General features: G+C 43.2%; 1 protein-coding gene across 1 annotated transcript; it reads left to right on the plus strand.

Moving 5' to 3' along the window:
* Window positions 1-4,179: 4,179 nt before the first annotated feature.
* LOC143271762 (oogenesin-3-like) lies at window positions 4,180-11,899 on the plus strand. Its single transcript, XM_076563632.1, has 3 exons — window positions 4,180-4,476; window positions 4,929-5,507; window positions 11,371-11,899. Exons 1-3 carry the CDS (start codon window positions 4,187-4,189, stop codon window positions 11,897-11,899), a joined length of 1,398 nt encoding a protein of 465 aa, XP_076419747.1. The 5' UTR covers window positions 4,180-4,186.
* Window positions 11,900-14,134: the final 2,235 nt, after the last annotated feature.

A 14,134-nucleotide genomic window follows, 5' to 3' on the forward strand; every position in this document is an offset into this window, starting at 1 on the left:
GGCAGGTGGATCTCTGTGAGTTGGAGGCCAGCCTGGTCTACAAAGTGAGTTCCAGGAAAGGCGCAAAACTACACAGAGAAACACTGTCTCAAATCCCCCTCCCCCCCCAAAAAAAAGTCATTATCAATGGACCCGTGTCTATACTGAGAGCTCAGGCTCTCTGTGTAGAACTGAGCCTTTCCCAGGATGAGCTTTTAAGCATGAAAACCATGTTCTGGGTAGACATAGTTCAGTTAAATATCCAGAAATCAAATTATAGAAGCTAAAACAAAGCAAGGTTGGTCCATTTGAGACTTTCCTAGAACTATGAATTTTGAGTCATTAGGTTTTGTTTTTGTATTGGGTTGTGGTGCTTACTTTCTGCCTGCTGAGTTTTATAGCCTGACCGGTTCTTCCATCATGGAGTCAGTTATGCTAAGGTCTGGAGGCCTGCTAAGGTCTGTGGCCCTGTTAGATTAACCAATGTGCCATCCCCTTGGTGTCAGCTTATCATTGTTTATTTAAAAGTTTTAATATTTGCTTTCTGGCAGCAGTAGATATTGGGTGGGGCATGGTGATCCTAGCCAAGTGGATTCTTGCAAAAGGTTCCCCATGCTTCATTGAGTGGATGGAGGCTTTACGAGCATAAGATGGGGAGTCATGGTATAGAATTCTTGATTCTTCAGGTCTTTCTGCCTTTGAGACTGTCCCACAGCTCTCAGTGTTGCTGGTTCAGACAGGATTTCATTATGTAGCTCAGGCTAGACTCAAACTTTTACTCTCCTCTTGTCTTGTCTCCTGTAATATGTATGCATGCTACAGACACTTTATCAGCTAAGCTGCTGCATCCTCAGTACCAATATCACAAAATGAATCCAATGCAGCTATAAAATTCCAGAAGTGATTCATGACCAGGCCAAAAGTCCTTTAACAGCGACATGGTCAGCTTTATAGTTCAGGTCTCTCATGAGGAACAGTCCTGTAAATTCTGAGCTGACTCACTGTCAGAACTGTTGTAGGTATATGAACAAAACTCAGAAATGGCAGCTTACACCATGTCACAGGGCAATATGATACAGGAGGGTTGCTGAGAGTTGGAGCCCAGTCTAGGCACCAATCAAGCTAACCTTAGGTAGTACACTGTGAAACTGCATCTCAAAGATTCAGAAGCCAGGTGGTGGTGGTGCACGCCTTTAATCCCAGGACTCGGGAGGCAGAGGCAAGAGGATCTTTGTGAGTTCGAGGCCAGCCTGGTCTACAGAGTGAGATCCAGGAAAGGCGTAAAGCTACACAGAGAAACCCTGTCTCAAAAAACCGGAAAAAAAAAAAAAAAAAAAACCAAGTCCATCAATCCATAACTAACAAGTCACTGTGCCTTAGTTGTGGGAGCCTGTTCTCGGGTTCCTCGTGGCTTTACCCAGCAGGTCCGCATAGAGGATGATTAGGACCACGGGCCTGAGTGCAGGGGTCTGAGATGGTCTGCCCTTGGCTGTGCTGGGGGAGGAGGTCTTTTGCTCCACCCCTTGGCGTCTTTATAAAAACCCTTGGGCAGAGACAGTAGGGGGCCCGTAGGAAAAGGTTCCAGGCCCTCTCGAGGCTATCCTTTATTTTCTATCTGTTTATCTCCTCGATATTCTCCAAAATAAATCCTTCTATCTAATATTTCCTGCTGCTCACACTCAAGAAAACTCTGGGGAGCTGTGGGGTTGGTGAGTAAATGCCCCACACTTAGTTGGGTTAATAAATTGGTTAGTAACCATTGCTTTAGTTAGTCTAAGATCTTTTCATAGGTAAAGATCTGATCCACTCCACATAGACAACGTCAGAATTACAAAAGAAGTGGGTGGAGCCTCAGTCATTCAATCAGGCTTCAGATTTCATCTGGGAGGTGTGTGGAGAAGTATATAACGGTCAGAACAATCAGAAATTCTCAGTCTTGGAGCCTGGAGCCTCTTGGAGCCACCGTCTCCCCAGACTGGGATCCAGACATCTGTTACCAGTGTTTGGATCAGTTAAGTAAGTCCCTTACCTCCATCAAGTCACCTTGTCTCACCCAGAGTCTAGCCTTGGGTTCACTACAATCTATCTCTTTTAGTTGCTAATTTTTTGGGTTTTTTTTTTTTTATTTTGTTTTGTTTGTTTGTTTGGTTTTTCGAGACAGGGTTTCTCTGTGTTGCTGTGGAGCCTGTCCTGGAATTCACTCTGTAGCCCAGGCTGGCCTCGAACTCACACTGATCCCCTGCCTCTGCCACCACTGTCCGGCTAATTTTTTGGTTTTTGACAAGAACTTCCTACATAACTCTGCCTGGCCTGAAGTTCTCAGACATTTTGCTGGATCATAATCAGAGCCAGCAAGTTTTGTTTATGTCAAAGTCATTATTTGAGTCTGTTTGTAGTGTCCCTGTTTAGAGGCAGTTCCACTGTGAATATCAGGGTGAACCTGAACTCCAGGAAATTCTGGGGGATAGTTACATATGAATCTTTCAAACAATTTGAATATGCTGGTCTTTTTCGTTTTCTTCCTTTCTTCTTCCTTTCTTCTTCCTTTCTTTTTCCTTTCTTCTTCCTTCCTTCCTTCCTTCCTTCCTTCCTTCCTTCCTTCCTTCCTTCCTTCCTTCCTTCCTTACTTCTTTCCTTTCTTTTTTTTTTTTTTGGTGTTTTGACATGACACAGAATCTGTCTGTAGAACAGGCTGACTTGAACTCATAGAAATTGTCTCCAAGTGATGAGATTAAAGGCATGTGCTGCTAACACCCAGCTTGTGCTGATGTTTAGGTCAATTTAAACCAGAAATGGTTGTGTATACCCTTAATCCAAGCATTTGGGAGACAGAGGCATGCAGATCTCTCTGAGTTGGAGGCTAGCCTGGGCTACAGAGTGTGTTCCAGGACTGCCCTGGCTGAGATCCCATAACAACAATCACAATAGCAAGAAGTCCTTTTTCTTTGCTGGTTTATACATGGTTGCATCATGGAGACTAGGATGTTCTGAATCTTGCAGGAAGAAGCCTGTTTCGCTGGTCTCAGTGTACGAATTAAAAATGTGAAACATCATTCTATACTTAATTGGAAATATCATACTTTTTTTTTTTGGTTTTTGAGACAGGGTTTCTCTTGTGTAGCTTTGCGCCTTTCCTGGAACTCACTTGGTAGCCCAGGCTGGCCTCGAACTCACAGAGATCCGCCTGCCTCTGCCTCCCGAGTGCTGGGATTAAAGGCGTGTGCCACCACCGCCCGGCTGAAATATCATACTTTTTTATTTTTAGTCTTCCATTAGTTTTTGGAGACCTGAAGTAGAATGTTCTAGAACTGTAGGAGAAATTAACCATGACACTGGCCTAATGAGTTTCTTGACTGTAACATGTAAATTATCATCTCCATCCCAGAGTCCTGTTTTTCCAGATGCTTTACAAACATTACAGACCATGGCAGTACCTACTGAAGGTTTACTGACTGAAGTTTTAGTCTTTCTTCCTTTCTTTCTTCCTTCCTTCCCTCCTTTCTTTCTTTCCTTCTTTTTCTTTTTGGTTTTTCAAGACAGGGTTTCTCTGTGTAGCTTTGGAGCCTGTCCTGGAAGTTGCTGTGTAGACTAGGCTAGCCTCAATCTCACAGAGATCAACCTGGCTCTGCCTCCAGAATGCTGGGAATAAAGACCTGGGCCACCACCGCCCGGCTGTTTCTTTGCTACCCTGGCCAGCTCTGTAACACAGAGAATACATGCTTACAGCCCTGCTGCCTCTTTCCCTGAAACATCAGGACAAGTGATAACCAACAAGTGAAGTCAATAGCTAATGATGTCCGTCTCACAGATTCCCTCCATTGTTCCAGGCTGGGTCAGCCAGGTGAACAGAGATCGGCAAGGTTGGAAACTGGATGTTTCCTTTGCTTTCCTTGCGGTCCTGGAGAACTGATCACATGGGTGAGCCTTCAGGATTCCTGGAGAGCCCTTAGTGGAAATGGACTCACCTGAACTGTGGTTGGAATAGGATGGGGTGTTTGGGAAAGAGCATGCTTTTGAGAGGCTTCACATTGCAGACAGGAGAAGTGTGGCTTTAAAACCATCACATGGTGAACAAAATGTGAAAACTGAGATGTCCACCATCACCACAGAGAGGTTCTTGTGTGGGAAGAAGAAGGGCTTCCTAAGTTTTCTAAATGGTGTCTTTTCTTTCATGCTTCCTCAGCATTATTATCCCTGAAAACCAGTCATGATGGGAGACCAGGCCCCACCCACACTCATGCAGCTGGCAAGACAGAGGCTGCTGATAGAGGAGGACTTGACCATTTCTATTCTGGAGGACCTGCCTGTGGGGCTGCTCCCGGAGATGTTTGAGGAGGCCTTCAATGATAGACGTACAAACATCTTGAGGGCCATGGTGTCTGCCTGGCCATTCCCAGGCCTTTCTGCAGGAGCCCTGATAAAGGACTCTGACCTGGAGACTTTAAAAGCTCTGCTTGCTGGACTAGATGTGCTGATTGCAGACAAGGTTCATCCCAGGTAATCAGGGCCCCTCTAGGGTGGAGGAAGTCTGTGGCAGTGCAGAGAAGGAACGACTGGGGACAGGGAGAACTTGGCCAAAGGTGGATCAGAGACTTCTTATAGCATCAGCATAGAGAACTGTAGAGGATTGGGCCAGGTCTCAGGCGTCTGGGCAATTAATGGCAAATGTGGAGGGCACAAGAGTAGACATAGCCACTGAGGAATAGGCCTCTCCCTGCCAGCTCCACAGTTAAAAATGGAATTAGGCTGGGGTTAATGGGAATGGAATGGAGAGAAATGAGATAGATGCCTTGCTGGCAAAGACCATTTTCACTGAGCACGAGACTTGATCTAGAAAAAGGAAAGATATGGAAGGGAAGCTGATATGAGATGTGGACAAGAAGTAGACTGTAAGATGTATCTTGTCTTATTGTCTTATTTTCTGGGAATTCTACCTGTTTTACCAACAGGAGGTCAAACCTCAGAGTGCTTGATTTGACGGATGTGGACCATGACTTCTGGAGCATTAGGGCAGGAACCCATGAAGGTGTCTGCTCACCACAAGCTGAGGGGCAGGAGCAACCAGTGGAAATCAGTTCTAACTCTGCGGTGAAGAAATGTATTGAGGTAGTAACTGATCTTGAACTCATGAGGGCCAGGTACAATCAATGTGACTCGTACTTGCTACAGTGGGTCCAGCAGCGAAAAGATTCAATTCATCTATGCTGTAGAAAGCTGAAGATTTGTTATTCACCTGTCTTCAGTGCTGTACAGGTCTTTAAAATGATAAATCTAGACTATATCCTGGAGCTGCAGCTGAGTCAATGGTCACTTGAATTCATCGTAGAGCTTTGTCCTTACCTGGAGCAGATGAGAAATCTTCACACCCTCGTGCTAGCAATGATTTGGAAGCCTGTCATATCTGCTGCTTCTGCAGAGCAAGAATGGATAAGCATGTTGCTTTCTCAGATCTCCAGATTCCCTTGTCTCCAGAATCTCTCTGTATATAAAATCTACTTTTTAACAGGCTGCCTTGAAAAGTGGCTCAGGTAAGGAAGGATGGAGAGCTTCCTCCAGAACATAGTAACCATATCCTTTTCTCTACAGATTAGTGGGTCCTTGATGGTCTGACCACTGTGAACCTAGCAGTGGTGGAGACATAGGTTAACCCGGCAGATGAGCCCTATGCTCAGACATGTGTGAACAGGCACTAGCACACCTGCAATTGCTCATGCATAAAAAGTTGTTTAGGGTCCAAAAAGGGGTTGAGTAGATGGGGAAAAGGTGATATTGGGAAACAGGACACAGCTGTGGTGGGAACATACATATGAGGTGACTCTTATTTTATATATATAAAGAAAAATTTTTCATTCATTTTACACACGAATCGAAGATACTCATGTTCCCTCTTCTCCGGACCCTCCCCATCCCAAACCATACCCCACTCCTACCCACAAGAAGGCAAGGCCTCCCATGAGGAGGCATATCCAGTAGAAGCAAGTCCAATCCCTTCCCCCTGCCTGTAAGCTGTACAAATTGTCCCATCATAGGTAGGGTGATACAAAAAGCCCGCTCATGCTCCAGAGATGGATTCTGATCCTACCGCCAGGGGGCTCCCCAAGCAGATCAAGCTATGCAACTGTCTCATCATGCAGAGGGCCTAGTCCAGTCCCATGCAGGCTCCACAGCTGTTGATCCACCTTTCATGATTTCCCACTAGTTTGGTTTGTTTGTCACTGCATGTTTCCCTATCATGGTCCTGATGCACTTGCTCATAGAATCTCTCTTCTCTTTCTTGGACTGGACACCTGGAGCTCTGCCTGGTGCTTGGTAGTGGACCCCTGCATCTGCCTCCATCAGTCATTGGAGAAAAGCTCTGTGATGACAGTTATGGTATTCACCCATCTGATTACAGGGGAAAGCCAGTTTAAGTTTAGTTCAGGCACCCTCTCCCCATGCGCTGGATTCATTCTTGGGGATTTCTGGCAATTTCCCTAGCCCTGGGTTTCTCTATATCCCCATGATATCTCCCTCTATCATGGTATTTCTCTCATTGCTTTCCTTCTTAATCCCTGTTTCAGCTCAACCATCCCATTCCTCATGTTCTTATCCCCTATTCCCTACCCTCTATTGCTCACCCCTCATCCAGATTTTACTCATGGTAATATTGTCTATTTACCCTAACCAGGGTGATCCATGTGTCCTTCTTTGGGTCTTCCGTGTTAGTTAGCTTCTCTGGTGTTGTGGGTTGTTGTCTGATTATCCTTTGCTTTATTTCGAGTATCCACTTAATGAGTGAGTACATACATACCACGTTTGTCTTTCTGAGTCTGGGTTACCTCATTCAGGATGGTATTTTCTAGTTCCATTCCTTTGCCTGCAAATTTCATGCTGTCATTGTTTTTCTCTGCTGAGTAGTATTCCATTGTGTATATGTACCACATTTTCTTAATCCATTCTTCAGTTGACAGTCATCTAGATTGTTTCCAGGATCTGGCTATTATGAATAATGCTGCTATGAACGGAATTGAGCATGTGTCATTGTGGTATGTTTGAGCATTCCTTGGGTATATATATGTCCAAGAGTGGTATGGCTGGGTCTTGAGGTAGATTGATTCCCAATTTTCTGAGAAACCACCATACTGATTTCCAAAGTGGCTGTACCAGTTTGCACTCACACCAACAGTGGAGGAGTGTTCCCCTTGCTCAACATCCTCTCCAACATAAGCTGTCTGCAGTACTTTTTTCTTAGCCATTCTGACAGGTGTAAGATGGTATCTCAGATTTGCATTTCCCTGATGATTAAGGATGCTGAGCAATTCCTTAATTGTCTTTCGGCCATTTGAAGTTATTCTTTTGAGAATTCTATGTTTAGCTCTATAGCCCCCCTTTTTGTTTATTTATTTATTTATTTATTTTTTTTGAGACAGGATTTCTCTGTGTAGTTTTGTTGCCTGTCCTGGATCTCACTCTGTAGACCTGGCTTGCTTCGAACTTACAGAGATCCATCTGGCTCTCCCTCCTGAGTGCTGAAATTAAAGGTGTGTGCCACCACCACCCCTATACCCATTTTTTAATTGGATTGTTCTTTACTTTGATGTGTAGTTTCTTGAGTTCTTTATATATTTTGGAATCAGTCCTCTTTCAGATGTGGGGCTGGTGAAAATCTTTTCTGATTCTATAGGCTGTCATTTTGTCTTGTTTACTGTGTCTTTTACCTTACAGAAGCTTCTCAGTTTCAGCAGGTCCCTTTTATTAATTGTTGCCTTCATTAATTCTTGCCCTCAGTATCGGTGCTACTGGTGTTATATTTAGGAAGTGGTCTCCTGTGCCAGTGCATTCAAGGGTACTTCCTACTTTCTCTTCTATCAAGTTCAGGGGAACTGGATTTATGTTGAGGTCTTTGATCCATTTGGACTTGAGTTTTGTGCATGGTGACAGATATGGATCTATTTGAAATCTTTTACCATGTTGACATCCAGTTATGCCAGCACCATTTGTTGAAGATACTTTCTTTTTTCATTGTACAGTTTTGGCTTCTTTCTCAAGAATCATGTGTGTGGATAAATGTCAGGGTCTTCAATTTGATTCCATTGGTCCATATTCCATTTGTATGTTAATACCAGGCTGTTTTTATTACTATAGGTCTATAGTACAGCTTGATGTCAAAGATGGTGATGCCTCCAGAGGTAGCTTGGTTGTAAGGATTCTTTTAGCTATCCTGGGTTTTCTGTTTTCTATATGAAGTAGAGTATTGTTCTTTTGAGGTTGGTGAAGAATTGTGTTGGAATTTTTAATGGGGATTGCATTGAATCTGTAGATTGTTTTTGGTAAGATTGCCATTTTTACTATATTAATCCTACCTATCGATGAGCATGGGGCATCTTTCCATTTTCTGATACCTTCTTCAATTTCTTTCTTGCTCTTGTCAAACAGGTTTTCCACTTGCTTAGAGTTACACCAAGGTATTTTATATTATTTGTGGCTATTGTAAAGTGTGATTCTCTGATTTCTTTCTCAGCCCTTTTATAATTTGTGTATAGGAGGGATACTGATTTTTTTATCTTGTATCCTGCAGCTTTACTGAAGGAATTTATCAGCTATAGGAGTTCACTGCTAGAATTTTTGGGGTCACTTATGTATGCTATCATATTGTCTACAAGGAGTGACATTTTGATTTCTTCCTTTCCAATTTGTATCCCCTTGATCTCCTTTTATTGTCTTATTGCTCTAGCTAAAACTTCAAGTACTATATTGAATAAACATGGGGAGAGTGGATTCCTGATTTTAGTGGAATCGCTTTGATTTTCTCTCCATTTAATTTGATGTTGGCTTGCTGTAAATTGCCTTTATTAAGTTTAGGTATGCTTCTTGTATGCCTGATCTCTTGGACCTTTTTCATGAAGGGGTGTTGGATTTTGTCAAATGCTTTTTCAGCATCCAGTTTAAAAAAATCACTTTTTTTGTAGTTTATTTATATGGTGTATTATATTGACAGACTTTCTTATGTTCTTATGTTGAACCATCCTTCTATCTCTGGGATGAAGCCTACTTGATCACGGTGGATAATTTTTTAATGCGTTCTTAGATTTGGTTTGCCAATATTTTGTTGAGTACTTTTGTATCATTGTTCATGAGGAAGATTGGCCTGTAATTCTATTTCTTTTTTGCATCTTTGTCTGGTTTGGGTATCAGGGTAACTGTAGCCTCATAAAAAGAGCTTGGTAATGTTCCTTCTGTTTCTATTGTATGGAACAATTTGAAGAGTATTGAAATTTGCTCTTCTTTGAAAAACTGGTATAATTCTGCGCAGAAAACTTCTGGTCCTGGGCTTTCTGTGGGTGGGAGACTTTTAATGACTGTTTTTATTTTCTTAGTGGTTATTGGTCTATTTAAATCGTTTATCTGGTCTTGATTTAACTTTGGTATGTGGTACCTATCCAGAAAATTGTCCATTTCTTCCAGATTTTCCAATTTTGTAGAGTACCGGTTTTTTAATTATGACCTGATGATTCTTTGGATTTCATCATTGTCAGTTGTTATACCTCCCTTTTCATTTCTGATTTTGTTAATTTGGATGCTCTTTCTCTGCTTTTTGGTTAGTGCAGACAAGGGCTTGTCTATCTTGTTGATTTTTTTTTTAAAGAACCAACTCTTTTTTATTGATTCTTTGTATTGTTCTCTTTGTTTCTATTTTATTGATTTCATCTCTCAATTTGATTATTTCCTGGTGTCTATTCCTACTGGGTGAGTTTTTGTTTCTTTTTGTTCTAGAGTTTTAAGGTGTGCTATTAAGTCATTTGTGTGAGATTTCTCCAACTTCTTTATGTGTGCATTTAGTGCTATGTATTTTCCTCTGAGCACTGCTTTCAGAGTGTCCCATAAGTTTGGGTATGGAGTACATTCATTATCATTGAACTCTAGGAAGTCTTTAGATTCTTCATTTCTTCCTTGACCCATTGGTGCTTCAGTTGGACATTATTCAGTTTCCATGACATTGAAGGCTTTCTATAGTTTGTTTGTTTGTTTGTTTGTTGAAATCTAACTTGTGTCTGTGTCTCAATCTTAGCTCTTGGTTTAATTGGAGCTGACAGATTCTGTACCTCATGGAGCTATTCTTTCTCCATCCATGCTAGCTGATTCTGTGGCTCAGGGAGCCCCTCTTGGTCTTATCAGGGCTCTAGGTCTAGTCAGAGCTGGTGGATTCTTTTTCTCAAGAAGCCTCTCTTGGTCCAATGAGAGCTAGTAGATCCAGTGTCTCAGAAATCCACTCTTGGTCCAATGAGAACTGGTGGATTCCTTGTCTCAGGACGTTATGGAGTCTCAGCCAGATGGGTATTGGAGTAGGGTGTGGGTCTTGTAGATTGCTCAGTCTGATGGGAGTTTTTGGTGGGGAAAGCCTGGCTCCAGGAGTTTTCCCTGCTGCTCAGCAACTGGGACAGAGTTGGATGGGGGTTCCTGGGGACTGGTTGTGTCCTAGGACCTAGGTCCTAGAGGCAGGACTCTCTGGGTGGGAGAAGGGTCACTCACCTCTTGATCCAGTGAGAGCTGGCAGATTGGATTCCTTGTCTCAGGAAGTTACTGGGGTCTCAGGTAGATGGGTATTGGGATAGGGTGTGAGTCTCGTAGATTGCAGGGTCTGATGGGGGTTTTGTAAGAGGAGCCTGGCCACAAGAATTTTCCCTGCTGGCCAGCAACTGGGGCAGAGTTGGGTGGAGGTTCCTGGGGACTGGCTGTGTCCCAGGCCCCATAGAAAGGGACTCTTAAAGATTTATTTATTTATTATGTATACAGTGTTTTGTTTGCACATATCCCTGCAGGCCAGAAGAGGGAACCAGATCTCTTTACAGATGGTTGTGAGCCACCATGTGATTGCTGGGAACTGAACTCAGGACCTTTGGAAGAACAAGCAGTGCTCTTAACCTCTGAGCCATCTCTCCAGTCCCATATTATCTTTTTTTTTTTTTTATTTGCTTTTTGTCTTTTTTTTTCCCTCCTGGGCTGAGGAACATACCCAGGGCCTGGTGCTTGCTAGGCAAGCACTCTACCTCTGAGCTAAATCCCCAGGACCTGTTTTTTGTTTGTTTGCTTGTTTTTTTTTTTTTTTTTTTTGGTTTTTCGAGACAGGGTTTCTTGGTATAACTTTGTGCATTTCCTGGAACTCACTTGGTAGTCCAGGCTGGCCTGGAACTCAGAGATCCACCTGGCTCTGCCTCCTGAGTGCTGGGATTAAAGGCGTGCCCCACCACCGCCCGGCTGCAGGGGACTCTTAAAGACACTGCTAGGATGAAACTGAACGAATCCATCATATAGACAGACTAAATTTGGGAAAAGCATCATCTGCCTTGCTTTCATTCCCACCAATCCTCTTCAATACTGTTTGGCATAACTAATCTCTTGATGTCTCCCTAGGTGCCTGAAGAACCCCTTGCAGACCCTGTCAATCACTGACTGCCGGCTCTCCCAGTCAGACTTGGACTACCTGAGCCAGTGCTTGAACATCCAGGAGCTCAAACATCTGAACCTGAGTGGTGTAGAGCTCTCTGATTCATGCCCTAAGCTTCTTGGGCTTCTCCTTGAGAGAATCTCGAGGACACTGCAAACCCTGGAATTGGAGGAGTGTGAGATGAGGGACTGTCATTTCAATGCTATCTTGCCTTCCCTGAGCCAATGTTCCCAGCTTACTAAGGTCAATTTCAAAAATAATGATATCTCTCTGCTTGTCCTGAAGAACCTTCTACATCACACAGCCAAGCTGAGAAAGCTGACCCATGAGCTGTACCCTACCCCTCTGTTATGCTATCATGAATTTAAGCTACTTTGTGCTGAGCTGCTGGATATACTCAGGGCTGAAAGGGAGCCCAAGAAAGTCTCTTTTGCTCCTGTTGGGAGTGCTTTCACTCGCGATTCTATACCTTGGAGGGCAGAATTTTTTGCCTGACTTCCTCAATAAGTAGGATAAGGTTTCTTCTGGTACTAAAAATGGAAGCCTAGTGTTGGGAGTGTATGTATACTTTGGACATCCTTGATTGCCTATAATAAAATGTGCTGAGTTTTATGGGTTGCTAGTGTGTCTTCATCGGAGTGCACAGCCCACTTATTCCCAGCATTTCAATATCTGTTTCTTTCCCCATCGCCATAACCAAGTCATGGCATCTTACAGACATATCTCTCATCATGAGGTTCTAGAGCATATGGCTTCACAGTGCCTAATATATTGGAAAGAAAATGGAGTGCAAATGGTTCAGATCACATGGACTCAGGTTGACAAGAAGAACAATGGGATGTGTACCCCTGGCTGTCCTGGAACTCACTTTATAGTCCAGGCTCAGAGATTCACCTGCCTCTGCTCCCAAGTGCTGGGACTAATGGTGTGAACCTCCACCACCTGGAAGGATTGGATATTTTGTTTTTTTAAGTAATTTTTCCATTTTTGGTTTTCAAGACAGTTTTTCTTCATAGTCCTGGCTGTCCTGGAACTTACTATAATGTAGTCCAAGCTGGCCTTGAACTCAACAGAGAGACCCTGTCTTAGTAATAGTAGTAGTAGTAGTAGTAGTAGTAGTAGTAGTAGTAGTAGCAGCAGCAGCAGCAGCAGCAGCAGCAGCAGCAGCAGTAGCAGTAGTAGTAAATCAATAAGTAAAACATGTACCTTAAAGTGTGTGTGTTTATGGTTGGGAGCTGGAGATCTGGTGCCCTCTCCTGGCCTGCAGGCATACATGCACACACAATAAATAAATCATAAAATTTTTCTTAATTATTACATTTATTTAGTCTCTCTCTCTCTCTTTCTCTGTCTCTGTGTGTGTGTGTGCTTGTGAGTGTGTGAATGCTGAGGCACAGGTATGGATGTCAGAGAACTATGAGAATTCTACACACTATGTGGGTCTTGGTGATTGAACCCTGGTCCTCAGGCTTGGTGGCATGTGCCTTTACCAGCTGAGTCACCTCACCTGCCAAAACAATTTTTTTAAATTTTAATAAAAGTGGTGGTGTGAAGCTTGCTAGTGCAGTGTTGCATTCTCAGCACACAAAAAAAGAAAACATTGGAAATGTCTGCTTCAGGTCTGCTGTAAATTTTTATTTTATTTTTTAGAAAGGGACTCTCCTTGGCAGCCCTGGCCTGGCCTCCAACTCAGAGATCCTTCTGCTTCTGCCTCCCAGGGGCTGAGATTAAAGACCATCATCACACCTTGGCAGTTTTCTGTAAATTTTTTCTTGGAGACAGGGTTTCTCTGTAGCTTTGGAGACTGTTCTGGAACTCACTCTGTAGACTAGGCTGTCCTCAAACTCACAGAGATCTGCCTGCCTCAGCCTCCCCAGTGCTGGAATTAAAAGCCTGTGCCACCATCTCCCAGCTAGTTTTCTATAAATTTAAAAGTTTAAACTTTAGCTGGTGCTGCTTGTCTGTAATACCAGTTCATGAGTCTGAGGCAGGAGGATTTCCCTGAGTTTGAGACTAGCCTGAACTACATAGTGAGTTTCATGTGGGCTATAAAGTGAAACCTCTTCTATCTAAAAAAACAAAGTTCAGAGTTCCAAGTTGTAACCCATCCAGTGAACTGGTTTCTGTCCATGCTGAACTTTCATGGCTCCACCCGACCCCCACACTGGACATAGCACTTAAACGGCCTCCTTCTCCACACTTTCAAAGTCATTATCCCCCTTCATGTCTAGTTTCTCATTCTTGAAAATAAGTGTTATCAAGTGATGTAATGTTGTCATCAGAAATCTACCAAAGATCAATAGAATGCTACCCCGATTCACCAAAATGTTCCAAGCCTTGGAAGAAGACTTGTTCATAGAGGATCTGGGTTCAATTTCCAACACCTACATAGCTCAGCTATCTGTAGCTCCAGTTCCAATGGATGTAAAACCCTCTTCTGGCATCTTTTGGCAGTGCATGAACATTATGCACAGACACACACGCAGTCAAAACACCCATACACATAATAAAAACAAATATTTCAAATGTCTTCATTTAGACAGGCCTTCAATCTCAACACTGGGGAAGCAGAGGCAGGGATTAAAGGGACCTCTGAGTTGTGGACAGCCTGGTCTACAGAGTGAATTCCAGGACAGCCAGGGCTCTACAGAGAAACCCAGGCTTGGAAAACCAAAACCAAACCGAACAAAACATTCATTAAGAAAATAACTCTTGATATTAGCGTAAAGC

The sequence above is a fragment of the Peromyscus maniculatus genome, chromosome 2, assembly GCF_049852395.1.
Source record: "Peromyscus maniculatus bairdii isolate BWxNUB_F1_BW_parent chromosome 2, HU_Pman_BW_mat_3.1, whole genome shotgun sequence".
Taxonomy (NCBI): domain Eukaryota; kingdom Metazoa; phylum Chordata; class Mammalia; order Rodentia; family Cricetidae; genus Peromyscus; species Peromyscus maniculatus.

Bases quoted from the DNA above. Each gene is read 5' to 3' on its own strand.
- LOC143271762 (XM_076563632.1), top strand. From the start codon at position 4,187: ATGATGGGAGACCAGGCCCCACCCACACTCATGCAGCTGGCAAGACAG. The intron at 4,477-4,928 runs GTAATCAGGGCC...TTTTACCAACAG, and splicing joins GCAGACAAGGTTCATCCCAG to GAGGTCAAACCTCAGAGTGC. The intron at 5,508-11,370 runs GTAAGGAAGGAT...ATGTCTCCCTAG, and splicing joins TGCCTTGAAAAGTGGCTCAG to GTGCCTGAAGAACCCCTTGC.